At 43.6% G+C, this 27,988-nt stretch overlaps 2 protein-coding genes and 1 long non-coding RNA gene across 4 annotated transcripts in view; 1 reads left to right on the forward strand and 2 right to left on the reverse strand.

Moving 5' to 3' along the window:
- The window catches only part of LOC310799829 (protein TANC1-like), a gene marked incomplete at its 5' end in the record, with an annotated part of 58,100 nt that extends 43,607 nt beyond the window's left edge, over nucleotides 1–14,493 (reverse strand). The window contains 5 exons of the mRNA XM_083662440.1: nucleotides 4,238–4,529; nucleotides 7,199–7,341; nucleotides 9,177–9,278; nucleotides 11,412–11,621; nucleotides 14,415–14,493. Of these exons, the coding sequence (XP_083518566.1) occupies nucleotides 4,238–4,529; nucleotides 7,199–7,341; nucleotides 9,177–9,278; nucleotides 11,412–11,621; nucleotides 14,415–14,493 (826 nt within the window). The remainder of the gene's footprint in view (nucleotides 1–4,237; nucleotides 4,530–7,198; nucleotides 7,342–9,176; nucleotides 9,279–11,411; nucleotides 11,622–14,414) is intronic.
- A 485-nt stretch (nucleotides 14,494–14,978) lies between these two features.
- LOC310799798 lies at nucleotides 14,979–17,613 on the forward strand. Its single transcript, XR_014553836.1, has 4 exons — nucleotides 14,979–15,071; nucleotides 16,406–16,646; nucleotides 17,006–17,085; nucleotides 17,375–17,613. It is a non-coding gene; the product is annotated as an uncharacterized lncRNA (long non-coding RNA).
- Nucleotides 17,614–18,636: 1,023 nt separating this feature from the next.
- Nucleotides 18,637–27,423, reverse strand: LOC310799797 (general transcription factor IIF subunit 2-like). Of its 2 annotated transcripts, XM_083662404.1 has the most exons (9): nucleotides 27,300–27,423; nucleotides 27,010–27,083; nucleotides 26,666–26,684; nucleotides 25,775–25,913; nucleotides 24,187–24,246; nucleotides 22,936–23,017; nucleotides 21,859–21,958; nucleotides 21,585–21,728; nucleotides 18,637–19,951 (listed from the first exon to the last, which is right to left on the reverse strand). In XM_083662404.1, the coding sequence occupies exons 1-9, from the start codon at nucleotides 27,363–27,365 to the stop codon at nucleotides 19,829–19,831; spliced, it is 807 nt and encodes a 268-aa protein (XP_083518530.1). In that variant the 5' UTR covers nucleotides 27,366–27,423; the 3' UTR covers nucleotides 18,637–19,828. The 2 variants fall into 2 exon arrangements, with proteins under 2 accessions (XP_083518530.1, XP_083518531.1); XM_083662405.1 differs by lacking the exon at nucleotides 24,187–24,246.
- Between the last annotated feature and the right edge of the window lie 565 nt (nucleotides 27,424–27,988).

The following is a 27,988-nucleotide window of genomic DNA, read 5'->3' on the forward strand; positions in this document are numbered from 1 at the left end:
CCTCCCTATCATTGGGTATCTGTTGCTTCAACAAGCTAAACGTGTTCTGGTGGCTATAGAGCAGAGGCTAATCTGCTGTCTAAGGCCTAGATTATGGAGAAGTGTGCGTCTGTCCGTCCATCTGTCTAACTTCATTTTTATGAGATGAGATGAGATGAGATAAACTTTATTGTCACTACATGGTGCAAGCATCACGAGCGAAATTCTGCTTGGTTCCCTCTCAGAGTCGGAGAGCAAAACAGGGGACGCCATAGAACAGCGTCAGCAATGTTAAGCTTCTTGATGTGTCGTCATCCCCCCCTTCCCATGGTATCGAAAATGGTATCGAGTATCGATATTTTCCTGGGTATCAGTATCGAAGTAGAAAATCTAGTATCGTGACATCGCTACTCCTAAACAAGTGTATAGTACAGTACAGTAGCCTTGTACAGTGCACTACTCTTATACTGATCACCTTGACCCAGCCAATGGGACGGGTCAAATTGATCACTATAAGCAGATGACGATTATAACCGATCTTTTTCTTTTTCTTTATTTCTCATGCAGATTACCATCTAATTGACATTTGTATATGTATTTGTACATGAATACAGTACATATAAAGTCAAGTCCAATACAGTAATCCATACAGTAAGTTAGGCCTCCAGCTGTTTCAAACACATCGGTCTCGCGTAGACAGAGACGCCGCCATCTCTCCATATATACAGACAGACATGCACAGAGTATCGCTGCTGTATCTCATTGGCTCATTGTTTGGCAGTTTGTAAGTAAAAAAATAAATAAATTACTGTAGTTTTGAACATTTTGTCCATTGTTCTCAGGTGGGACAAGGCCCAAAACGATCACTGTAAGTGGAGTATTGATCACTATATGCAAATTATACAAACAGCATGTGTATAGGAATGATTCAGGACCAAGCTTTTTGATCACTATAGAGACAGTCGGCATGTCTGGGAACGCCCACAAAATGTTAGACGGCTGGCGCGCGAGTGGGGTAAAACCGCCCATATATCTCATGGGCTGACTCACCAAAAGACGGTGCTGCGGCTCTAAACTACAGGTTTGGGGGTTCTAGAGCAGAACACAAGACGTCTGCTCAGATGTGCGTTTACTGCGGTGGTTAAATCCCCGATCGTGTCTGCCTGGGCTGGGCTATCAGCTAAATTCTAACTTTGCTGAATGGATAGAACGGGGGTTTTTACCCCACCCTGACCACGCCCCCAGCCAGGCTGAGCCAGCTAACCCAGCGTCTATTGTGGGCATTCCTAGAGCCTGTATCGGCGTTCCCAGACATGCGGACTGTCTCTATAAGCGGTTGATCAGTATAACCGTGATCACTATAAGCCGATTCCACTGTATTTGGCTTTCCTGAGTAATTAAAAATGCCAAAAGCTCAAAAACTAAGCAGAACCTTCAACAGGCGTTGGAAATTAGAACTTTTTAAAGGACATACATTCAATCAATGATCAAATCTGCCTGTAAGACGCGTTGATATTTAATCAGCTAGGCAGTGAAAGCATATCAATCAAGGGGTTGTATTGTACTTGACGAGCCCTTTGCCCCTTTGTATTTCACTATAAATATAAACTCTATTTAGGGAGGAAAACGCGTCCTATTTGAGGAGAATCAGGCCCATAAGCAACAAAGACAGCAGTGTCCCAGTTCTGACAGAGCTGACGCCTTGAGGCTGAAGTGGCACAGGCAAAACAGAGGAACTAGCTGTGGGCGGGGTAGAGGTGACAGAGGGACTAGCTGTGGGGTAGAGGTGAAAGAGGGACTAGCTGTGGGGTAGAGGTGACAGAGGGACTAGCTGTGGGGTAGAGGTGACAGAGGGACTAGCTGTGGGGTAGAGGTGACAGAGGGACTAGCTGTGGGGTAGAGGTGACAGAGGAACTAGCTGTGGGCGGGGTAGAGGTGACAGAGGGACTAGCTGTGGGGTAGAGGTGACAGAGGGACTAGCTGTGGGCGGGGTAGAGGTGACAGAGGGACTAGCTGTGGGGTAGAGGTGACAGAGGGACTAGCTGTGGGGTAGAGGTGACAGAGGGACTAGCTGTGGGCGGGGTAGAGGTGACAGAGGGACTAGCTGTGGGGTAGAGGTGACAGAGGAACTAGCTGTGGGCGGGGTAGAGGTGACAGAGGGACTAGCTGTGGGGTAGAGGTGACAGAGGAACTAGCTGTGGGCGGGGTAGAGGTGACAGAGGGACTAGCTGTGGGGTAGAGGTGACAGAGGAACTAGCTGTGGGCGGGGTAGAGGTGACAGAGGGACTAGCTGTGGGGTAGAGGTGACAGAGGGACTAGCTGTGGGGTAGAGGTGACAGAGGGACTAGCTGTGGGGTAGAGGTGACAGAGGGACTAGCTGTGGGGTAGAGGTGACAGAGGAACTAGCTGTGGGGTAGAGGTGACAGAGGAACTAGCTGTACATGGGGTAGAGGTGACAGAGAGCTAGCTGTGCATGGGGTAGAGGTGACAGAGGGACTAGCTGTGCATGGGGTAGAGGTGACAGAGGGACTAGCTGTACATGGGGTAGAGGTGACAGAGGGACTAGCTGTGCATGGGGTAGAGGTGACAGAGGGACTAGCTGTGGGCTAGAGGTAACAGAGGGACTAGCTGTGCATGGGGTAGAGGTGACAGAGGGACTAGCTGTACATGGGGTAGAGGTGACAGAGGGACTAGCTGTGGGGTAGAGGTGACAGAGAAACTAGCTGTACATGGGGTAGAGGTGACAGAGGGACTAGCTGTACATGGGGTAGAGGTGACAGAGGAACTAGCTGTACATGGGGTAGAGGTGACAGAGGAACTAGCTGTGGGGTAGAGGTGACAGAGGGACTAGCTGTGAGGTAGAGGTGACAGAGGAACTAGCTGTGGGGTAGAGGTGACAGAGGAACTAGCTGTGGGGTAGAGGTGACAGAGGGACTAGCTGTGCATGGGGTAGAGGTGACAGAGGAACTAGCTGTACATGGGGTAGAGGTGACAGAGGGACTAGCTGTACATGGGGTAGAGGTAACAGAGGGACTAGCTGTGCATGGGGTAGAGGTGACAGAGGGACTAGCTGTACATGGGGTAGAGGTGACAGAGGAACTAGCTGTACATGGGGTAGAGGTGACAGAGGAACTAGCTGTGGGGTAGAGGTGACAGAGGAACTAGCTGTACATGGGGTAGAGGTGACAGAGGAACTAGCTGTACATGGGGTAGAGGTGACAGAGGAACTAGCTGTGGGGTAGAGGTGACAGAGGAACTAGCTGTGGGGTAGAGGTGACAGAGTGCTAGCTGTGAGGTAGGGGTGCAGAATTGACAAGGACTTTAAAGTGACATGAAGCTGTATCTAGCGCCCTCTATCTCCCTGTGGGATGCTGTGGCTGTGGGATGCTGTGATGCAGAGTCATCAGTTATCAGTTGGGATAACTGATAAGCTAAGTGTTGCCATGGAAATAAGGAGGCCACTGGTGGGTTTGTTTGTGTGTGTTTGTGTGCTTGTTTTGCTTTTTTCATTGGCGATGATGCATGCGTTGGCTTTTGTATTGGACGCGCTTGACCTATTGCAAAGCCAATCTGAAAGCACTCAACCTCATACCATGTGGATTCAACATGATTTGTAAAACAGCTGGCCCTGACCTCATTATTCTTATTAGTTACATCAAATATATAGGGCTGCAACTAACGATTATTTTCATTATCGATTAATCTGTCGATGATTTTCTCGATTAATCGATTAGTTGTTTGATCTATAAAATGTCAGAAAATGGTAGCAAATGACGATCAGTAGTGCTTCCCAAAGCTCAAGATGACGCCCTCAAATGTCTTGTTTTGTCCACAACTCAAAGATAATATCAGTTTACGGTCATACAGGAGTAAAGAAACCAGAAATTATTCACATTTAAGAAGCTGGAATCAGAGAATGTTGACCTTTTCTCTTGAAATTGTACTCAAAACAATTAATCGATTAGCAAAATAGTTGTCGATTAATTTTCTGTCGATCGACTAATCGATTAATCGTTGCAGCTCTACAGATATACAGATTCTCCATCTTACCAAGTCGTGACACATATTTCTAGCAAATTCCTTAAAGATGTGAAACGTGTACACAGAAACAAGTGGAGTTATCTGACCTCATTGATTGCGGAATTTTTCTCTTTGGTTAAAGAAAAATAAGAGCCTGAATATGAGACACAATAAGATAAAGATCCAAACTGTAGATCACCCAAGGATCTCTAACAGATATATACATTACAACTCTCACCTATGACCCCACTGTCCTTGCTCTCCAGTGTGGAGGTGGGGCTTTGGGGAGGCCCAGCAGGGCTGTTTCCTCCAGTGAAGAGTCCAGGACTGGCACCAGGAGCAGGGCTGGACAGTGTCCCACACGGGCTGGTTCTGGAGCCACAGTGGGGTGAAGGCAGGGGTAAAGGCAGAAGGGCAGGCAGCCCAGCAGCACCTGTGCTCAGGGTGGCAGAGGGGCTGTCCGAACAGGGAGATGCAGTGCTGCAGGTGAGAGTGGAGCTGGGGCTCCCCCCCTGGACGGAGGTATCACACTGAGAAAAGAAGAGAGGGAGGAGGGGATTGAACAGATCAGTTGTGTGCCAGGAGAGACCAGAGAGAAAGAAGAGGAAAAACAAGACTAGGTCGAACCTAGCATATCTGGGCGGTGTGTGATGTGTTTATCATGATGTACTATTATACTTCTCGAACCATCTATGTTGCTCTGCACAGCCCGAGAAAGCCTTATTCTCCAGATGTTCTCAAAAGTGACACAATCTACGCTTGAACTCTCAAGGCAAAAGCGCTAGCAACACTGCTAACGCTAACCAGCTAGCAACACTGCTAACGCTAACCAGCTAGCAACACTGCTAACGCTAACCAGCTAGCAACACTGCTAACGCTAACCAGCTAGCAACACTGCTAACGCTAACCAGCTAGCAACACTGCTAACGCTAACGCTAACCAGAAGTCTCATCTGCTGCTGTTGAATGTAGCTTTGTCTCCCACGTACAAAACCACCATCTGACACATTTTTATATCCCACGTGTTTATGTGACTGGCAGGCACTGTCTGAGGCTGGCTAGCCAACTGAGTCCTGTCTGGTCGAGACACCGCTCATGTGCTAACTCACACCGACGTCCTATAGGTGTGCCACGTGCCATGGCCGACCAATGATGTAACTTCATCACTCACTCACTCACTCACTCAGTAACTCACTCACTCAGCAAGCGACATTGGGGTTTCTAGAGCTAAAAAGCAGCACGGCTAAACGACACTGTTTTAGATGAACAGCCTCAGCTGGCCCCCTTTTCAACAGCACTCCCTTCCAAATGAGACCGTGTATTTAGGTCAAAAGTGAAGTTTGTAAGTGTGTGGTCTGTGGTGTGTAAATGTATTAAGGTGCGCCTCCGCCTCTGCCGCATGCATTCTGTGTGTGTGTGTGTGTGTGTGTGTGTGTGTCTGTGTGTGTGTGTGTGTGTGTGTGTCTGTGTGTGTGTGTGTGTGTGTGTGTGTGTGTGTGTGTGTGTGTGTGTGTGTGTGTGTGTGTGTCTGTGTGTCTGTGTGTCTGTGTGTGTGTGTGTGTGTTTGAGCATGCAGAGCAGAACATTAACTAGACAATCTTATCCATCTCAATCCTCACCCAAACCAACCATGTCCTTCAAAATATCATCATGATGTCAGCTCCATCATGATGGAAGATCACAGCTATTGGATGAAAACCAGATTGATGTAATTTTCTTTTGAATAATGTACAGAGAGGTCTGAATAGGTTTCCTGAATCCACGAAGAAACCTCTTCACCTTCAATTCAAGTTTCAAGCAAAAACAAGACAATCACCAAAAGGGACAAGATTTCCCCCCATAAATTGACATTGAAACACAGTATCTCACCTCAGGCCTTCAAAAATATTTCTAATTGTATCAAACGTGTTTTGTATCCACACTAATGATTTGACATTTACTGACCTTTCTAATGAAAGGCAGGGGTGTAAATGTGCCATGTGATATGTTCAGAATCAAAATGTGTGCAGAATATCCTTAAGAAATACGTTTCTTAACAAATCGATTATCCGTTCTAAATAAAAATAAATCTTTCACATAAAAAGATAAAGTAATTGTATTTTTATTTTCATTGTGATGAAGTGCAGTTTAATTACATGCATTTAATTTCTCCTCGTCAGCCACCCGCCCACCCCAACGTTTCTGCAACGCTGAGACTGCAGGGGAGGGCGAGGAAGCAGCTCCCGGTTATTCCCTTTCCACCAGCAGCCTCATCTATCTTAGCCAGGACAACCCACATTCCTCACATGAGGCTCCGCTAGCTCAGTGAGAGGCGCTGAATCTGGAGCTCAGGTGCTCCAGAACCAGGCTGAGAAAGTGGGCCAAGGCTGCTGAGCAATGTAAAGACAGGGAAAAGACACAAGTACACACACGAGAACTCTCTCACAACGGGAGGCTAAAGCTACGAGGAGCAGCCGGCAACATAATCAATACACCAATTAATGTAACAAAATATAGATTAATCAGCTTTTCCCAGGCGGTTTTGACTCGTCAGGTCTGGTCACATCTTCTATACAACGTTTCTTTGTACACAATCAGTTTAAAAATAACGAGTGATTTGGGATAGGGCTGGGTGATATGGACAAACAAATCATATCTGGGTATTTTCAGGCTGAATGGCGACACATGATATATGTCTGGGTATTTTCTACAAAGTGGGCTAAATGTGTTCAGGTGTGTCAGAGCCATGTGTGAGACGTCACAAGCACTTATTAAATGATTAAAACAAGACGATCAATATTGTGACAATATTGTAGGGATGACTATTGGTGCTTTCACAAAATACTGACTGAGTGGGTCAAGGCAATAATAGAACAGGCAGCCGCTGTAAAACAGTCTGTTAAGTTGAGAAATCACTTGTCTGTAATGCAGCCTTTAAAACCAGGAAAAGACAACACTCGTGACATATCATTTTACGATATCTAAAATCTAAGACCTATTCATATCGATATATTGCCCAGCCCTAAATTGGGGTAAAAAAAAAAAAAAATTAAGATGAAAATGTGATCTTTAAATGTTTAATAATAAGGTGAAGAAAAGATCCTAGTGGCCATGTACTGCAAGTGCAACGAAAAACACATCTCTCACATCATAAGCCTCCCACTCCCTCTTACGTGCGGTGACAGCCCAAGGCCAGTGGATCGATACGCTGGCTGCCCTACCTTCTGTTCCCTCCTGTCCTCCATAGGAGAGCGAGCTGTGTCGGGCGTTGCTTCTCCCAGTAAGAAGCACAGTCTGGTCATCAGTTCCTGGGTGGAGAGGGAGGAGCCGCCCGGCTGCTGCTGGGGCTCCACGTGGAGGAGGTCTGGAACACACAAGATACCGGGACGGGGCCAAATTAATGGGCCAATGGAAACCAGATGAAACCACCACCTCACTGAGGGCTGGTTTCAGCTCAGCTCAGCTCAGCTCAGCTCGCCCCCTCCCCTCCCCTCACAGTCACGAGCCTCCCCGCCCGCTGGCAGCGTCGCCACTGGACGATGCGTAATGTATGCCTCCTTCCACTAGGTCAGCGCGGGGCCCCCGTGCAGCTGCCCTCATTCAGAATGCACAGACAGACAGTGGCTCTCCAGATCCCGGGCCCCCAAAACCGGCAAGAGGCTCAGGGGTTGTGTGAGGTTGTGAGGTTTGCGTCTGCGCTCACGCTCTCAAGTGAGGAGACGATGCTGTGAATGTCAATGAGCTACAGAAGCATGGACGCTTGTGAAGGAGTGCCGCCCGGTGCTGCTGTCACAGCTCCCGGAGAGATGGGCTGACACAGGCGTGTGGTGCGTTCATTTATCACGCTTTTAAGGCTCCCCCAAGATTTGACCTCCAACCCCTGGATCCTCTCGGGTCCACGGTACGGCCGACGAAGAGCGAGGCGCCGATAGTTCTGTGCTTTCGCAAAAATTCTCGTTGTGATCTCATTTATTATGTGCTGTGATAAGCTGAGTAACACGCATAATGAGTAGGCATATATATATATATATATATATATATATATATATATATATATATATATATATATATATATATATAAACAGGATGACAGGAACAGCTCACTCCTCCTCACAAACATCTTTGGGTTTTAGACATCATCACATTCATTGATCAGTGCCTCCACTGATTCTGATTCTCTCTCTCTCTCTCTCTCTCTCTCTCTCTCTCTCTCTCTCTCGTCTCTCTCTCTCTCTCTCTCTCTCTCTCTCTCTCTCTCTCTCTCTCTCTCTCTCTCTCTCTCTCTCTCTCTCTCTCTCTCTCTCTCTCTCTCTCTCTCTCTCTCTCTCTCTCTCTCTCTCTCTCAAATGCACCGCATCGCACCGCTGTTACATCCAAACCAATTATGTGTGTCAACAAACAGTCCAGCCGTCTAAAGCTCAAGGTCAGTTTTGAGAGGCATGTTGTCCCACGAGGCTTTTGTCAACACTCAGTTCACACTTTCACTTTCACAGCATGAAGCGCTGTTGTTGTTGAAGAACTGGGCAGAGAGAGAGTGGACGTGTTATTTCAGGCAGAGGGGGAGGAGGAGGAGAGCAAACTTTGCATTTAGTCAGCAGAGCGCCCAGATCCAATCTGGAGTATCACCATGACACACTATGTCCAGTTACTATTCATCAAACCGCCCAGCAGTTGCCATTGGAAACGGGAAGCTGAGGAGAGAGGTGCCTGGCAACCGGCGAGGAAAGATGTCTCATAAGAAGAAATGTGTGCGTCCTCAGGGCAGCCCTCCGGGGCGCAAAACATACAGGAAAACTTGACTGGGATACTAAGGACATTTACTAAATCATCGCTCTTAGCGGTTGCTAGCTTTAACAAATCACACACGATATGGGAAAAGAGACGAGCGATTCTCTCTCTCTCTCTCTCTCTCTCTCTCTCTCTCTCTCTCCAGAACACAGGATTACACAGACATTAACATCCCTACATACATCTGACAGGAATAAGAACTTAACGCAAAGCCTTTGGGACATAACAAACTATTACTTTAAAGTACCCCATAACCCCTCAACCCCCCCGCCCCCAAACTCCCTCTCTCTCTCTCTCTCTCTCTCTCTCTCATCCTTCCTCCTCTCACCTCAGCCATTCATCCTCGTTCAGCCTCCAATCAGCACCTGGGAAAAAAGGCATAGTAACAAACAGCCTTTCGTCTCCTCTCACCTCTGCGGTCTGCCTCGCTGCCGCGGCACGAGGCGGAGACGAGAGGTTCTTCTCTCGCGTAGGAAGAAGAGCCGTCCACATACTCCAGCTTCCCTATCAGTCCTTCAGCCACGCCAAAGAGGGGACGGAGAGAGGGAGGGAGAGAGGGAGGGAGGGGGGAGGGAGGGAGGGAGAGGGGCGAGAGGGAGGGAGAGAGAGAGAGAGAGAGAGAGAGAGAGAGATTAAGCTAGCCCCAGATGAGAGCTGTGGTGCAGAATTTGAATTGTGTCCCATGAGGAAAGCAGTATGCACAGAGTGCAAAGGCATGCATGCTAACAGTACCGTATTCACTGTACCGTGGGCGTTTATCTATAATATATTAGCATTGCTAATGTGTGTGCGCGCGAAGGCAGGGGGGGACAGGGGTGCACTCTTATTGGTGTGTGTGTGTGTGTGTGTGTGTGTGTGTGTGTGTGTGTGTGTGTGTGTGTGTGTGTGTGTGTGTGCGTGTGGGTGTCTCAAATCTATGCAACCTCTGAGGCTTCTCTCTGGATACACACACACACACACACACACACAGTGCAGGGTTTTGTTGATCTGAACCCTTTGGTGATGGAGGTCATATTCAGAAGGATGAGATGAAACGCGCTGGAGGTTTACGGCAGAGGAGGTTATTCGCTGTTAGATCAACATCTCAAATGCTCCACGCCGTCTAATTCACATGTTTTCATTGCATGATGGCAGCCAAAGAAATGACAGCCAGTACATGTTGTCATGCTCTTTTAGTATACGGGATGGTTCAGAAGTCCGAGGCTGTGGGAAAATTAAGGTTGTGTTTCATGCCATGAAATAACTCCTGTTTTGGCTATATACTTTGCTAAAGGACACTGCCACCTAGTGGTTGCTCTTGTTAGCTTGCTCAATCATAAGACCAATCCCAACACATCCCTTGCCCCCCCTGGTGAGGCAGCTGGATTCATGATGCGAGATCATGAGAAGATCACGATCATCACACGTCAAATGATGTGAAAACAAACCATTTGGCAGCATCAGGTCAACCACTTAGCCCTTAACCCTCAGTTTTGTGCGTTCACATCGTATTATAGACGTTTTCTTTGTAACAATCAAAAAATAAATAAGTAAATAAATGAATGAATGAATGAATTAATTAATTCAAATAGCTAGTATCCTGATGTCTCTGAAATTGAATGTCGTGCACAAATCAGCCATAAAACAATGTTGTAACATGAAACAATTGTTGTAGCGTTAGCTGGCTGGTGTTACAACATTGTTTAAAAGCACATAACAATCCTGATTCCCATGTCACATTTCTCCCTTTGTTGTATAAAATAGATTTGAGGTCGGGCAACAAACTCGTCGCATCTGTCTGACTACTGACGGCATGTCAGGTCTTGAAAGGTTATAATGCCATTCCATATGAGGAGATTTCAACCACTAGCGCGCTCTGTTCTGAGGGGCACGTGGCAAAGCGCGGGGCACTCGAAAACGAGGCGCAGAGGTGAAAATGACAAATGAGATAGAGTCATGTGACTCATGTGTCACATGTTTGGGCCCGGGGGGGAAGGGGGGGGGGGGGGGGCCCTCACATGGATGGAAGAGAAGAAGCTCAGTGCTGACAAAGGCAGACCTGTGAAAATAATCCCTGGTGGCCAGCTTCTTGTCATTCTCTATCTATTGTTCATATTGACGTCATTGTCTTGTTTATATTATTATTCAGTGCTGAAATGATTAGTCGATTAATCAATTAGTCACGAACACTTGCTGGTTATAGCTTGACAAAAAGAGTTGCAGTTTTTCTCTGTTTCATATCATTTTGACAATTAATATATTATGTTTGTTTGTTTGTTGCTGGTCAGACAAAGTAAGCAAGTTTAAGAATCACTTTGGGCTCTGGTAACTTGTGATGGGAATTTGTCATTATTTCTTTCATTTTATAGACAAAAAAAACATTAGATAGATAGATAGATAGATAGATAGATAGATAGATAGATAGACAGATAGATGATAGATAGATAGATAGACAGATAGATAGATAGATAGATAGATAGATAGATAGATAGATAGATAGATAGATAGATAGATAGACAGATAGATGATAGATAGATAGATAGACAGATAGATAGATAGATAGATAGATAGATAGATAGATAGATAGATAGATAGATAGATAGATAGATAGATAGATCGATAGATCGATCATGAAAATATAAATCACTGCTAAAGAATGCAACCCACCTGGGGACTTGCTCCAGGACTGGGAGGGTAGGATGTAGTGGTGGTGAGGGATCAGAGGGGAGGAGGGCAGGGACACGGAGGCACCCTTGGTCAGCCTCTTGACTTTGGCCGGGCTTTCAGTCCGAGTGCCGCCTCTGCCCTGAAGGTGTGCGACTCGCCCGGCGCTGCTCCTCTGCAAGGTGCTGCTGTGGGTGTACGCCTCACCACCACCTGAATGGAAGAGACAGGGAGGGTAGGTGCTAGAATGGTTCGGCCGGAGGGACGACTCTGCCTCTGATTGGCTTGGCCGAACCGATCGTCACGCCTCATGCCCAGAGCCGTGTATATAGAAGAGTCGCGACATCTCCATTTACTCCAATGGACCAGTTTTTTACTTTCAAGAGTTCCAGGAAGTAAGGTCCTGGATTAAGCAGCACTGTCGAGTTGCAGCAAAATGGAATGTTTGTGATGTACTTTGAACTTTTTTTTTTTTTTTTTGTACATTATCAGCTTTATTTTAGCATTCAAAAGTAGCGTGAAACCCCTTCCTGGCTGTTCATTGGCTAATGATTCACGCATTTTGGTCCTCCGCTGATGCCACTCTCACACTACTCATGCCTAGTGTCCTCTAGAGAGAGAGTGGCGTCAGCCGCAGCGGAGGACCAAAATGCGAGACTCATTAGCCAATGAACAGCCAGGAATGGGTCTTGCGCTACTTTTGCATGCTAAAATAAAGCTGATAATGTACAATTTGATTCAAGGGGGAAAAAACCCTTTCAGAGTACAACACAAACTGTCTATTTTGCTGCAACTCCACAGTGCTGCTTAATCCAGGATCTTACTTCCTGGAACTCTGGAGAGTAAAAAACTGGTCCATTGGAGTGAATGGAGATGTCGGAACTCTTCTATTATACGGCTCTGCTCATGCCAAAAACCCAACCAATCATCACTCCTCATGCCTAAACCCAACCGCCTCCGGCCGATCCATTCTCGACCGATGGGGGGGGGGGGGGGGGGAGAAGCCCAAGGCCAAAAGTGAAGTAGGTGCAATGGACAAAACGGTAGCATGGTTCATAGAACTGGGCTGATTGTCTATTTGTCTATAGAGAGGCAAAGTGACCACCTACTTCCTGCTTCAGCACTGTACCAGAGATTTCCATACGCCATTTATATTCTCATAGACATTTCGTAAAATGCGTATAGTAAATGGAGAAAAGGGAGCTTCTTGATGCTTATAAAGAATTTAATTAATAAAGAAGTAATGTACAGGTATACTAAATAGTTAATACACAATACATCTTCACAGGACAAGGGCACAATCTTTTCTCTATTTACTATTTATATTGGCCTGCTGAGCTATCTTGTCGCCACTTTTTGACTTTTCGTAAAATGCGTATAAAAATAGTTTTACTTGTTCAAACCAAATGGTTCAGATATATTTAGAAACAGGAGAGACCTCATAACATTTAACTCGGAACAAAATGTTAAAAAATGTGCGGATTTAAAGAAAATATTTTTTCAATGTAGTTTTTTAAGTTTTGGTCCGAGTGAAATGTTCTATGGTCTCTCCCGATTCTAAATATAGCTGAACCGTTTGGTTTGACGAAGTAAAACTATTTTTTATAAGCATTTTACAAAACGTCTATGGGAAAATAAGTGGCGGATAAAAATCTCTGGTGCAGTGCTGAAGCAGGAAGTAGGCGGTCACTTTGCCTCTCTATAAGGCTGCGAGGGAGGGGACATAATCTTGTCTTGGAGGCATATTGCTCAATGAGGTAATGGAAAGTTTGCAATAGATGTCAGAGCAGATCTATTTAAAGGAATGGGATCACACTCAACTAATCATTCCCATGTCCCCAATAAATATGCATGTGAACACATTGAGCAGGCTGATTAGCAAATACCACATTTCTGTGGGCATTCCTGTGCTCCAACAACTACTCCCTCCTACCTGAAATAAATGGTTCGTTTAGGTGATTTATTATTAACTTCAGCAAAACAAGGACAAGGTGGTGTCAGTTAGTGTTCAATACAGTTGCAAATCCTACATATAATTATGCAACGATCACCTATTACAGTGTTGAAACGTTTGATGAGCAGCTCTTTGGAGAAGCTGGAGAAGACGTCCAGAGAGCCATATGCCAATGTAGTGTAATAACATACGATATCATTTTAATGAGACTGACACAGTTCTCGAGCTTCCTCTCTGTTCTTCTTGCCAACAAGAGCACAGCATGTTATGAAATATGAACGAGCAACATGCTTGCTCTATATTCTTCCACCTCCCCACACTGTGCTTTCTGAAATTCCCCACTCTGTTCTGCAGCAGTCGGACCGTTTTAGCCTGATGTGAGAACACAAATTGCTTCACTCCGGTGATAAAACATGAATAATGTTCAACACACATTTTTAGTTTTCATCTAACAAATTATTCCGTTTTTGTAAGCGTAGATAAAAGGCAAGTGGAGAGGCTGAGACACAGAGTGAATTACAACAATGTATATGAAATGTAGCCTACAGAGTCCACCATCCACAATTGCCATGCATCGCATCATCATCATCATCATCATCACAGTTATAGCCTACTCACAAGTTCTAGAGAAATTCAGTAGCCTATGCCTCTTTCTTTTTTTTAGGTCAGTTTGTTTGCCTAACGGTTAACCCACTCCAACTTCTCCTCCTGGGACAGGGACACAATGATGAATTAGGCTAATTGACTTGGCTCTACTTAAACCACCCCAGAGAAGAGAACTGAAGGTGAATATGGCATGCTTCAAATATTCAAGACCTGCACACAACAAATGTCAAAGATTCGATGCATTTTGTCCACCATGTATCTCATTTGTAATCAGAGACAATGTAGCACAGGTTTGCCACATTATTATCATCACATGCACTGATGAAAATAGCGATAGGCTACAGCGTCGCCTATTAAAGGACATACATGCAACCCTATAGGTGCAATGGTGGCTATGTTGTGTCCAAGCGGCCCAATCTTTGATGTGGGCTTTACCTGAATCTTACCTGAATTACCTTTGCTCTTTTTCTCTCCGCGTTTCCCCCCTCCTCCTCCTCTCTTGTTTCCAAACACTGCTCTGAACATATCTGTGCTGTACTTTCACTCTGTGGAAGACGAATCAAATGAATTAGCAATACAACATTAGACCATTAACATCCCTCCTGTTAGTTCAGTATTCTACCACACAGCTAATCTGTGCAGGTTTGTTAAACGACAAGGATGGCTGTTTTTGTTTTTGTTGTTGTAGCAAGAATCATTTAATTCGAAAGAAAGTAGTTGTTATTAAGACTGTAGTTACCTGCTCTCACGTCCTCTTTGTTGCCTGCATATTTTCTTCATACATTCACGGGAAAGTTGGTCGAAGACAATTTGTATCCGCGAACTGCAATTTAGATCCCCCTTCTCCGTCAATTTAGCCACAGAACAGGAGGTAAAGTCGGGTGCGCGCACATGCGTGGTCGCGCTCCACCAAGGAGGAGGACACGATGCAGTTCCCTCTTCGCCCTGAAGGGGGAGGAAAGTCCCCGACTATAAAACTCTGGAACCTCCGTTTCCTCTGTCTTTCACCAGGGGAACTTCGTCCAGAGAGAATCGTCAGCCATCGTCTCGAATATAACATCGACCACGCTGTAATTCGGTCGTCTTTGACGACATGATCACTCGTAAGTACATCATGTCGACATGCCTCGTCCAACTATGATAACATAAATTATACCTTAAGACTCCAATCTGTTCTGTGTAGACAGTGTGACAGGAAGGGCCTCCTTGCTACCGTCAAAGCGCGTCCTGGTGTTCTTGCTAGCTAACGCTAACTAGCTAAACTAAACTTAATGCTGAATGTAAACTAGTCTTGATGGTGTCCTAAATTAGTCCCACTGTTTAGGGCTGTAACGTCTACTGGTCAGCATCAAATCGTGAGTGAAAAATGTAACAAAAGTTTTGTTACTGAACTGAATGTTGGAGTTTAAGCAAGGTAAAGGTCATTAGAATCCAGGTTAAAGTGCTTCCCATAGACAACTGTATGGTATTGATCGATTACACAATAAATGTAATCAATCTGCATCATGTCCATCTTATCAGAGATGGACAACACTGACTGGCTATCCGATTTTAACACTAAATCAAATGTTCAACTTGAACCAATACATGGACTGAATCTAATGAGCAAAATGTCCAACACTGTAGCATTAGTCGTGAGATTCTATAAGGTGTGTGTATGGTCTGTGATGATAAACATGCACCACGCTGAACATGTGATGTATAACCCTACCACATTATCTGAGACCTCAAACACAAATACACTTGATATTCCCTGCTAAGTGCTAAAGGTTCACTGTTTAACAAAAAAAGTTAAATTTCCAACAGCAATGTTATAGCAGTTATGTAGAAGAGACCGTCTGCCTTGAGAGACTAACAGGAAGTGTAAATACAATCGGCAGTTCGGATTGTATTTACACTTCCTGTGACTCATAAACCTAGTCTGACTCAGAATGTGAGTCAGACTAGGTTTGACCAGGTGAGTCAGACTAGTTTGAGCAGGTAAAACAGCCGGCGTTTTGAACAGGAAGTCGTGATACAATATGTGGGCGTGGGCGGGGCTACATAAGGTGAATAATGATGGTGTGTAGAGTTGATGCACTTACTGAAAGAAAGAAAAAAAACACCACCACCTCTGTGTGATGTTGCTGTTCAGGCGCAGAAGGAGCTGCTGGACACAGAGCTGGACCTGTACAAGACAGTGTGACAGGAAGGGCCTCCTTGCTACCGTCCAAGCACGTCCTGGTGTTCCTGCTAGCTAACGCTAACTAGCTAAACTAAACTTAATGCTGGATGTAAACTAGTCATGATAGTGTCCTAAATTAGTCCCACGGTTTAGGGCTGTTGTTACGCTAGCCTATGTGGTCAGGAGAGACTTATAACAAAGCAAAACTCTTACTTTGAAGCCATGAGGAGAGCTGAAATGTAACCCTGTTTCTGTCGCTTTCCTTGTTTCTAGGCGAACATGTGCCATTTGTTGGAGGCTTTTATCAGCTGGGTGGAGGATGATGGCTGTGCATCAGCAGAAGATCCAGGTGATAATGGAGGATGATGGCTGTGCATCAGCAGAAGATCCAGGTGATAATGGTGCTGAGGTCGTCTCAGTCTGCCATGCCATGTCAGTATAGTCTCTGACTAATGGCTGCAAGAAACCAGCTCCAAAAAGAAGAGCTCTAACTTCTACTGGTCAGCATCAAATCGTGAGTGAAAAATGTAACAGAAAACGAGTTTTGTTACTGAACTGAATGTTGGACCAAGCCTTGAACCCAATGACATGCTGCATCTTTGACAGCCTGGGCCTTCTGATGTGAGGGAACCTCGGGTTTTATTACTACAGATGCAATATTAACATCCCTGCGCTTTCTGCTCGCTCGCTTTCGGTGGCGTTTCGGATTGAATTGGGGATGACAAATGAAGGCGATATTTTAATGTCATTAACTTGGAGCTCCCAGTAATATTTGCTTTTCTCATTAGTTATTACCTCAATTACACTTAAAGTAAACGCCTTAATAGAGTGTCTGCTAAAATGGGCTTAAATGTGATGTTTGTCTCCTTCCAGTGTCGAGTTGGAGGAGCTGAAACCAGGGAGCAGAGGAATTTGCAGATGCTGCACCAGGCTCAGTCAAGTGTTTGACAAAGGTGACCAATGAGCATCGACTCATCTCCTCGTTATGTTGTCTTTACTTGATGTCGATTTTAAATCTGCATCCACTGATAGACCTGAAGCAGGTTACCTTGGCTTTTGGGTTTGCATAGAGATGCTAAATTGAACTTTCCTTGTGCTTTCTGACTGTCAACATTACACGGCAGCCCAGATTGAATTGAGGAATATATTTAAACTTATTATTTTGTTAGGGGGTTTGCATGCCATGTGGCTCTTTGCTGGGTTCTAACAATGGTTCTAACAAGTGTTCTCATCTCCTTTCAGGGAATAATTCAGAATGCTGGAAAGGTGACTCGTTTTGCCCATTGGACAGACTGTGGACCTTTCAGGGCCGGGGAGAGCCTGTTTTCCTGTTAATAATGTTTGTCTGTTAATAAGTTTGTTTTTGTAGCCACACAATCCTGTTTTCCTGTTAGGGACTTGGGAAAAGTTGCATTTTCAACTTCCTGTGCATGTTGTGTCTAACCCTTCCCGTCTTAAAAAATAAATAAATGGGTCATTGGATGAAACACCACCACTTCTGTTTGTCTGAATTATTACTAGAAATATCTAGTGCACTCATTTCTGAGCCTTATTATATATAGAAATGAGATGATTATTTTAGGAGGACTTTGAAATGGCCACTTTACAGCTTCATTACTATTCAGAGCTACAGTACAATAGAGACAGTGGCTAAGGGAGATTGAACACTTTGTGGAAAACTACAAATTTGGTACAAATGTAGCGGATAAATTCTATTTTCAGCTCCTGGGCCATCAGACTGTACCTCGCCCCCATACTGTCATAGGGCCAGATTATTAACCAACAACACAAATGTACAAGTAAACAAACGTACGTTTCCTGACTATGTAAAAATTACAACTATTAGGGCACCAATTTTCCAAAACCTACAGAGCAGCTTCTTGGCTCAAATTGAAGTTCATTCCAAAGCTCATTAAGATAGTCTGCACCATCCAAATTACGTGAACTCACGTTTCGTTCTGCACAGCCGATACATGGAGCCGAACGGAATGTGAGATTACATTATCAGGATGGTTTAACCAAGCCTCTTTAAAATGGAAAACATGGTCTAAAATGCAGAGAAAGTAATATACTAGAGTTGCATAGGTAAAATGTCAAGAACGGGGGTGCCTGATGGCTCAATGAGTAAAGCGCATACAACAAGCCTCAGTCCTTCCCGCAGTGACCCGGGTTCAAATCTGACCTATGGTCATTTGCTGCTGCTGCTCCTCCCCGCTCTCATACCCTCCAGTCTCATTCACTGTCTTGCTGTTGGATAAAATGCCCCAAATAAATACATCTTTAAACAATATTCAAGAACAGACCCCAAGTTGGTGCAGTCTAGTCTCTTAGGTGGCCATTTGAAAATGATTTACAATAACTAGGTTGGTTGTTAGTGTTTAATCATGATTTCCCCCCTGCCATTAGTGTTATAATGTAGCTTTTAAAAAGGTGGTTATGACACTTGGCTGTTAGTAAACATATTAGACTTCCAACAGTGTTGTACCAAAAGTATTTTATTTTAATTTTCTCTAATCAATTAAGGGGAAAACATTTCAAATTTAACATCAATGTGAAGACAGGCTAGCATGACACCTTAAACACAGACTTGAAGAGTTATTAGTGGTGAAGTTACTTACTGCTGGTCTGTTGTAATATAAATAACAAAAGCTGATGAATGCAAGTCATGAAGCAGATGCCTGTTATTAAGGTGTTGCACATTACAAACACATGCCTGAAAAAAGCATGTAAACTACAATTTAAAAAGTAAGTAAAATGGCACAATGTCCAAACATCTCAGAAAGAAACTATTTCTGTTTTTGTCGGGCTGAAGAGGAGCTCATTTAGTCTCAGGTACTTATAATACAGCATTTTAATTCATGTCATTGTAAGTAGAAATGTGTCCCTAATTTCTATGAGCTTGGTTGTTTCTGGACCGCCTACTTCCTGCTTCAGCACTGTACCAGAGATTTTCATCTGCCATTTATTTTCCCATAGACATTTCGTAAAATGCTTATAAAAATAGTTTTACTTGTTCAAACCAAACGGTTCAGATATATTTAGAAACAGGAGAGACCACATAACATTTCACTCGGACCAAAACATTAAAAAAAAAAGAAATGTTCTATGGTCTCATCCGATTCTAAATATAACGTAGCTGAACCGTTTGGTTTGACGAAGTAAAACTATTTCTATAAGCATTTTACAAAATGTCTATGGGAAAATAAATGGCGGATAAAAATCTCGGGTACAGTGCTGAAGCAGGAAGTAGGCGGTCACTTTGCCTCTCTATTAAGTTTTTGCTGAAAACACTGAACTTTTGGATGTACTTCTAGCACCAAAACAATCAACAATGGTAAGAAACCAGAAACTCAATTCTTTGCCAACTAAATCTATGAACACTGAAGGCCCGGCCCGTTTCCTCTGGGTGTGTCCCACAGCTGTGATGGGAACAACCTGAACTGCTCGTGCACATTTGAGAGTAACCCGTTGAATTGTCCCCCGTGTCAACCTCTTTATGCCAGCACCTGGAGAAGACGGTGTACAACTTCTCCCTATCAAACTCTGGCTTTACTTCACCCCATCATCCAGTGTGTGTTTGAGAGCCCATCAAGGAAATCAGCTAAGAACTCTCAAGATCCGACCAAGGCCCGGTTGTGGGAGCGAGCCCCCTGAGAGATGAAGCGGTGGTCTGTCGGCCTTGGTAGGGGGGCAAAGCTACTCGTCGGTCTTTTCCTCGGCTTGGTAGTGTCTGTACTCTGGCCTGAGCTCCCAGGTGTTCTTGTGAGTTCCCTTCACGTTGTAGATGCCAATGTCACGCAGGATCTCCTTCAAGTAGATCTAGAAGAAGAGATGAAAGGACAGTTTGTGAGAAATGACAAATTCAGTGCTTGTTCTTGTGGGTCAAAAAGAAAAGACAATTTAGTTACATTTATGTATCCGGTGGTTTATCAGGCTAACACTTATGAGCCGCAGAAGCATTCTGATTTTGAATAGTCCATATATATACGAGGGATCAGCCGAGCAGCATTTTGGTAAACAAACCGCGTCACTGGGTGGCAACGGCAATGGAACCCCTATGGAGCACAAGTGGCGCGAGGCGTGAGTGTCTGACTCTAGTCAGTTAGCTCTGTTTACATTTTAAAAACTGCGACAGTTCACACAACTTTAACACGACATGCATATATTATACATCAAACTCTTGAGCTACTTCTGCTCTCACTCAGAATGTCAAAATATAAGCGATGTGATGTATAGTTTTTGAGATATTAACGTTTGTTTGGCACAACTCATACTATTAACTGGTGCGGGGTTCCGCATTTCTGGGTGGCAAGTGATGTCACGCTGATTCGTCCTATATAAGTTTCATATTAAATTTAAGATTTTATATAAAAATATATATAAATATGTGTGTGTGTGTGTGTGTGTGTGTGTGTGTGTATATTTATATATATATATGTGAATATATATACATAGATATAGATATACATACATACTGTACATAAATTACATAAGTACATACATACAGTACATAAAGTCAAGCTGAAATGAAAAATGACGACTATTTCAGATCACTTCCCTGGTTATACAGTGCACCTATTTGCATTGTATTGCATCTATTTGCATTATATTGCATATTATATTATGCACAAAAATCCAATTTCTTAAAGGAACACTCCGCCCATTTTCAACCAGCTTTGTATCATTAGAGCATCAGTAGTATATCAGAAAACTGTAAACCGTTTTGAAGTCTGTCATTTAATTTGACAGTTATTGAGTGTTAAAGTGTGGACCAGTGACATCACTGGTCCACACTAACTCAAATTAATAACAGTTATGGAGAGTTGATTTGAGTTAATGAGTTATTAATTTGAGTTCGTGTGGACCAGTGATGTCACTGGTCCACACTTTAACACTCAATAACTGTCAAATTAAATGACAGACTTCAAAACCGTTTACAGTTTTCTGATATACTACTGATGTTCTAATGATACAAAGCTGGTTGAAAATGGGCGGAGTGTTCCTTTAAGACCATATCAATGTCTGTTAGAATAAGGCCAATTTTGCAGTTGAAAGAAACATAAAAAATGTATACTTTGGACCACCAGAATACACAGTACATAGCTCTGGGGGAATTGTCCGACTTCTCACCAGAAAAATCAGTGCCGCAAAAAATCAAAACATTTTAAAAGACATCTATAATCCTTTATTGAATTGTATTAAAGACCTTATTTGAGTTTACAATATACTTGTACTTTTAAGACCTTTTCAAGACTGACCTGCAAATACCCAACTAAGGAAAATGTATCTACCGTACTTGGAAATTGGTATTTCTATGAAAATGAGTTATCTGTAGTCTTATGTAACAGACCTTATGTAACAGACCTCTGTCTTCATCTTATGTTAGAGACGCAGTCCATGGCCTGATTCACTCAAAATCGGATCTGCCCATTTTCCCAGTAGCCTTACTTACCACAGGCTGTTTGGTGATGTCCACCAGGTCTTTGATGTTGTAGTATTGGTGCTTCTCAAAAGCAGAAAACAACATGTCCAACACTTGCTGTTTGTCGGCTCTCGCTCTCTTGCCCTCCTCCTTCTTTTTCCTGTCATACTCGAGCTGCAGAAAAGCAAAGAGACCAAAGTCAGTCATCATACACAGCAAAGAGACCAAAGTCAGTCATCATACACAGCATCGACTGGAGTGAGTTATGAAACGAGACACAGGAGAGACATGCTTGTTTTCTTACATTGTAAGCATGGTTGGCCACAGGTTTATAGTTGTTGGTGACAGCCTTGTCCAACTGTTGAGACAGCCTGACAGGCTTGGAGGACTCTTCAATTTGTAACCTGTCACATAAGCAGAATCAGTACAGTACAGGAGTTCACCATACTAACGCACACATGGAACAATAACATTCAGTTTATGATGGTTTGATGCAGCTACAAAGCTTTTAGGACCGAGTGAAAGTGGAACCTTCCACTGAAGCCAGTTTCTATCTGTCCAGTGTTGAACTTCAGCAACCAGCAACAATGGGAGGCAAGGTGATTTGGGGTACGTTGACACGTTGCTGGCACCTCATTAACTATGCATACTGATGATGACCAATCAGAACATTCATTAACACGTGGGTGTAGCCAGAGCCGTGTATATAGAAGAGTCACGCAGCACTGTCGAGTTGCAGCAAAATTGACAGTTTGTGTTGTACGTTTTTTTGTTTTGTTTAATCAAATTGCCCATTATCAGCTTTATTTTAGCATTCAAAAGTAGCGCGAGACCCATTCCTGGCTGTTCATTGGCTAATGAGTCTCGCATTTTGGTCCCCCGCCGACGCCACTCTCACACTAGGTGTAGCCAGGTGGCATCAGGAATTATTAGGCTGCCTTCCAGACAACTGGGAAGTGGGTGTTTCCCAGTGGAATAGTCCCACCCCCCACCGTCAAAGCATTCCAGTGCACAAAGGCAAAATGCAAGCAAGAAACATGGATGATCCACGACAACAACAAAAATTGTTTGGCAAATAGAAAGACAGCTTAACAACGAGCGGAGCACCCTCCTTGCATATTTAAATTAAAATGAGGAGCGGCAACGACGCATAAGGTAACAGATTCCATTATACATTTTATTTTGGCACTTCATACTTTGGACTACATACTCCATGGTTGCGGCCATTGTTGTGTGACGTCAGACACCTGATTCCCAGCCTAGTGGGGGTCGATTTTTCCCTCTCTCAGTTTTCAAATCGGAGCTCCCAGTTTGAGTGGCATTCCAGTGCACTTTTTCTAGTAAGGAGGTCATAAAATCCAAAGGTCACTTGGACACTCACCTCTTCAGCTTCATATAGTTCTCATTGACAGCAGGTCTGCATTCTGCTCTCTGCACCACCAGTCCCTCCAAGGCTAATTTATCTAAAGAAAGAAGAGAGTTCATCAAACTGTCAAACTGCATACTGTGTGTGTGGGCTGTGTAAGTGCATGTGTGTAAGAGAGAAGGCAAGAAAACAGACACTTTTCACTCCGTGAACAAACAAAAAGAAACCCACCCTAACAACAGAATCTAATTGTTCACATGATGATACCAGTTCAATCCAGTCAATAGGCATGAACTTCAGAAGCTTTCTCCCAAAGCTGGAAACCAGAGAACAATATTTGAGCAATCATGATGCTGATGATGTCCACTCCCTGCCCCGCCCCCTCAATCATGATGCTGATGATGTCCACTCCCTGCCCCGCCCCCTCAATCAGAAGTTGCAACTCCACTCATATCTGATATCATTACAGATAGTTCCAAGTAAACTATGTTACCATGTTTATCATGGGCTTCTTCTGTGGATTATCTCTTTTGATTTATTACTCTTATAATAAGTCAATTATGGTTTCAGCTTTCTGGTGGCAGCAGCAGTCCACTTTACAAGATGAATGAGTCTGGTGGTTAACTTGTGGACCCAAGAATGGTGATTTGTCTCACGCACACACACACACAAAAGTTTAATTAGTACCGTTGTTGGTGATAATATTAAAATAAATACCAGGAGAAGAATACATACAGTAATACCACCCAGGCGACTTGCATTAGCTCTGTTGCTCTAACTTTAGCAGAAGCTTGCTTAAACACATTGTGCATAAATCTAAAGCGTTTCCGAGAACATGATAGCATTAGGCAGAGTATTTTATACAGGTTTGCTGATAATAATCAATGAGAGTCAGATCTGCATTCTCTTCACCAACATCACATCACAACTGGCCTGGCCTTCCAAACAAATAGCACCACTCCATCCATCCCCACCAGCTGAGAAGTCTGGACCCTGTTTGAGTCTCACCACCTTTCCATCCTCCACTGAAGACCGTGGAAACAAAACTATTGAAGCTCCAAATATAAATTCACGCATTTCGTCAAAGAGAGGAACAGGCCTGAGCTCAGGTCTGCTTCAGGGCGGAGTTGGCCAAGACAAGCAATCTACTAATTTAACCAAAAATTCACCTATTGAAAAAGATTTTTCGATAAGAGACTGTGGATCCTGTAGGATTCCCAGTGATGCAGCTCTGTGACTCACTGCGGAGAGAGACGGAGGACTCACCTGGACCTGCCCCCGCCCCCGAACCCGAGCAGCTGCCATCAGATCTCTCTTCTGACTGGCCTACAGGGAGGGAGGGAGGGAGGGATGGTGAAATGAAAATACAGGGGTGGAAGACGGAGGGGATCGAACAGTAAGAAGAACCACACCCGGGGTTTAGTTAGCCCTCAAGTCTCAGACCAAACGATGAACGACACAGAGAGCCTCTCAGTGCATTCACCTCTGATTAAGGACACAAGCGTGCACGAGCAAGCAAGCATGCGCTCACACAACAAGTGAGCACAGATACACCCACGAGCACCACCACCCATCTACACACAGCAGGGCTGCACCATATTGAGAGAAAACAAAAATCTGATGAATACTATAATATATAATTATATAATATAATTACAATATTAATTGTGATACTTGTGGACAGATTTGTGTTATTTATATATATATATTGCATACAACACAATTAGATGCTACTGGCTGTTATGTGTGATTTGTATGTTATGGAAGATTTTCTCCAGTTTCAATTTTATTTGTAAACTGGGCATTCTGCACAACATGTTTATGAAGCTGTCTCTCCAACACCTTTTCCTCTGATATAAAAACGCAGCTTTCTGCAATTTGGAAAATGCAGCAGTGAATACTCTTGCAACTATTGAACTCTATTATGTGCAATCGTGTAAAAAAATACTTTTTATTTTTATTTTGCAGCCCTCACACACACACACACAGTCTCGCTGTGAGCACAGTAGCACAAGCTCACCACCACGCACCAAATAGACCTACGTTACAATCAAAGTGAAGGACAGACGACGAGGTTGGTGAAATTCAAACCAAACAAACCCATGCACAAATGAAAGCAACTCCACCACATTCAGAAAGATGTGTGTTGATTGATAAAAATCCATGTTAATGAGTCCCGAATCACAAAATATCCCAGTGTTTTGCGCCACTGTCTCTGATCATATACCCGACTCGCTCTGCTGAGCTGATTGGCAGTGGAATGAAAAGTGCAAACCACAACTGACTGATAGCGAAAGAAAAAACAGTCACTTGTCTATGCGACAGTAGAAAAACAAGATAAAAGACAACCAGATGAGGTGATCAGCGGTATCGGATGTGAAAAATGGGATGTGAAAAAAGCAGAATGAAGAGAGAAGCAAGGAAACATGTATAGAGAGAGAAGAGCAAGTTGATGGGTGAGTGGAGACAAAATATCCAACATGCCAATTATCTTCCCATTCGCCTTGAGTGTTGGCTTATCCACTACCTAATGTATGTCTTATGCCTATTCTCTTAGGGTAGAGGACAAAAACACACTCTGGGAAAAGCTATTGAGTCTAAAACACACAGGCAAGGCAGGGCAGGACAGCAAGCTGCACACCAAGTAGCAGGGATGGGCGCCTCCACCTCACACAGAGAACTTACCTGTAGGCTGTGCTACAAATAGATATCACACGTCACAGATAACCATTCATTAATTTAACGGACCATTGGGATGCTTAGAAAGCCTGCAGCAGGGGCATTCAAAGCAGGCAATTTTAGCACTTGTCCGTTTTTCTCCGACTCGGCTCAGAGACGTGCAGCAGGAGCTCACCTGATGACGTCTCGGTGAAGACTGCCAACGTCTGACCTCCCACTGTCTGCAGGGTGAACGGGTGCTCACGAGGCGCACGCACCGATTTGTCTGCGATGCCGTCAATCGAAGTCAGGTCTTCGTTCAAAGTGAACGACACCTGGAAAGAGCAGCAGAGCATCCAAGACTTACGTTATTTATTTTAGCCAGTTTCCTTATTTTTGGTCTTACTTACTGCCATTGACCAGTTTCTCGAGTACATATGAAGTATAAACCGTGGATGCAGAAACTTAGGCATTTGAGCAATACCAGACACATACTGTGAGTTCTAAATGTATTTGTAAAGTGACACTGACATATTTGTTGCGTGTGTTTTGCCCCCATTACTTTGGATGTGAAATCAGGTATTGACTGACAAACTGTCAGTTTGACTTTGGGTACTTATATCAGAAGAACAGTTAATGAACAAGTCTTTAGCCTAGTTGTACAGCCCCCTCTCCTTAAATGTGACCAAACGTATTTAATCAAGATTATATTTACTGAGGACAGTAATTAATATAAACAAGTCATTGTTTGCATTGACGTGTGTATAGATTTGCTTTTAAATGCGCTATGATTATTCTGTCATAATACAGATGATCTAAGAATCTAGTAGTAACCTGTGTATTTATGAGTATGCATTGATTATGCAAGTTTTATATATCCAACCAAACAGATGCAGAACGTAACTAGCCCACTCACACTTTTTTTAACCCTCACTAAAGTGTCCATCCCTTTGCTAGACTGCGAGCAGTGGAGAGTGACAAGCAAGAAGAGAGCAAGACATGACCAACCCAGAACGTTGCAAGTCCATGGGATACATACATACATTTACCACCAGATGCATTGTGATTTTTTTCGTGTTTCACCTACCTCTGCTTTTCCTTGGTTTCTGAAAGAAATGACAGATAAACAATAAACAATTAGCAAGCTAGTTATATACCAATCAGAGGCTCTTTATTGTCAAGAATACCAGTAGTACACAAAATGTCTAGTAAATTTGCTGGGTAACAGAAATCAACCTGTATATAACTATATAGTTAAACCAAATGTATTTCTCCTAGACTTTGAATGAAAGCATACCTTTCAGCACATACTATACTATACCCAACCCATTTCCCTTTCCAATCACGTTGTGTGTATGGATAACATAATCTTGCACATACTGAGACACGTAAATTAAGATACACAGAAAGTTAGCGTCCATGTTTACATACTTGGCGATCCTGAGTTTCCCTACATCGCCTCTGCCAGTTGCTTTTGTCCACTGCTGAGCGAGATATTTGGGCACCTGCAAGAGAAACATGGATTTGTATTTTACACAACGGGATGTGCTCCACATCTTGACGCTTTAATGTGCCCCTTTTCTTTATAAGTTAGCTGGTAGCTGTTAACGTGCTAACAGTTTTGCTACAGTTAGCATTAAACGTTAGCTGAGGTATCCTGCTATGGTACTATAATGTATAGTCAGTTATACGATTTTTAATAAACATATGACGTTACACACCTTTACCAACCATACACCCGTGTTCTGTTTGGCACCAGTTAGGTCAACTTCTCCTTTCTCCGACATGTTTTAAAATGCTGCCTTGCCTTGTCTTCACACTTTACTGTGGTTATCACAAGCGACGAAACCACAATAAACACACGCATGCGTAGAGGGATGAGGGAGACTAGGGAAGTATGGTGGCTGTAAAGGTCCATATCAGCGTTGCGTTTTTAGTACGGTGGAAAAAGCCAGTTAGGGTTGTCAACTTGTCATGAAAACTCAAACGCATAGTGAATTTCTAGCATTTTTCAATTTTCGTAGTTTGAAAAGTGTACACTACATTTCGGAAAATATGGTTTTCATCCAACAAGGACGTTTACATCCACTACTCAGTAGATGGCGCTGTTAAGTAAAAACAGATCAGTGATGCGTGACGTCAGTCGTGACGTCAGTCAGAGTAAACCTTACGAACGAATCAAAGTACAGCAGTTAATCGATATGACAACTCCACTTACATTATCAAAATGAATGAAATCATAAATATGTACTTGCTATATGCCTACTCTATGGATATTGACAAAGGAATATATATTTTAAGAGGTTGATTGTTAGTTTATTTAGGTGAATTTATCCTCCAAAATACTACTGCCAAGCAACTGACTGACATCTACATTAAGTATGAATAACAACACGAGCATAAGCATGTT

This window comes from Poromitra crassiceps (genome assembly GCF_964638095.1).
Source record: "Poromitra crassiceps genome assembly, chromosome: 28".
NCBI classification, from domain to species: Eukaryota; Metazoa; Chordata; class Actinopteri; order Beryciformes; family Melamphaidae; genus Poromitra; species Poromitra crassiceps.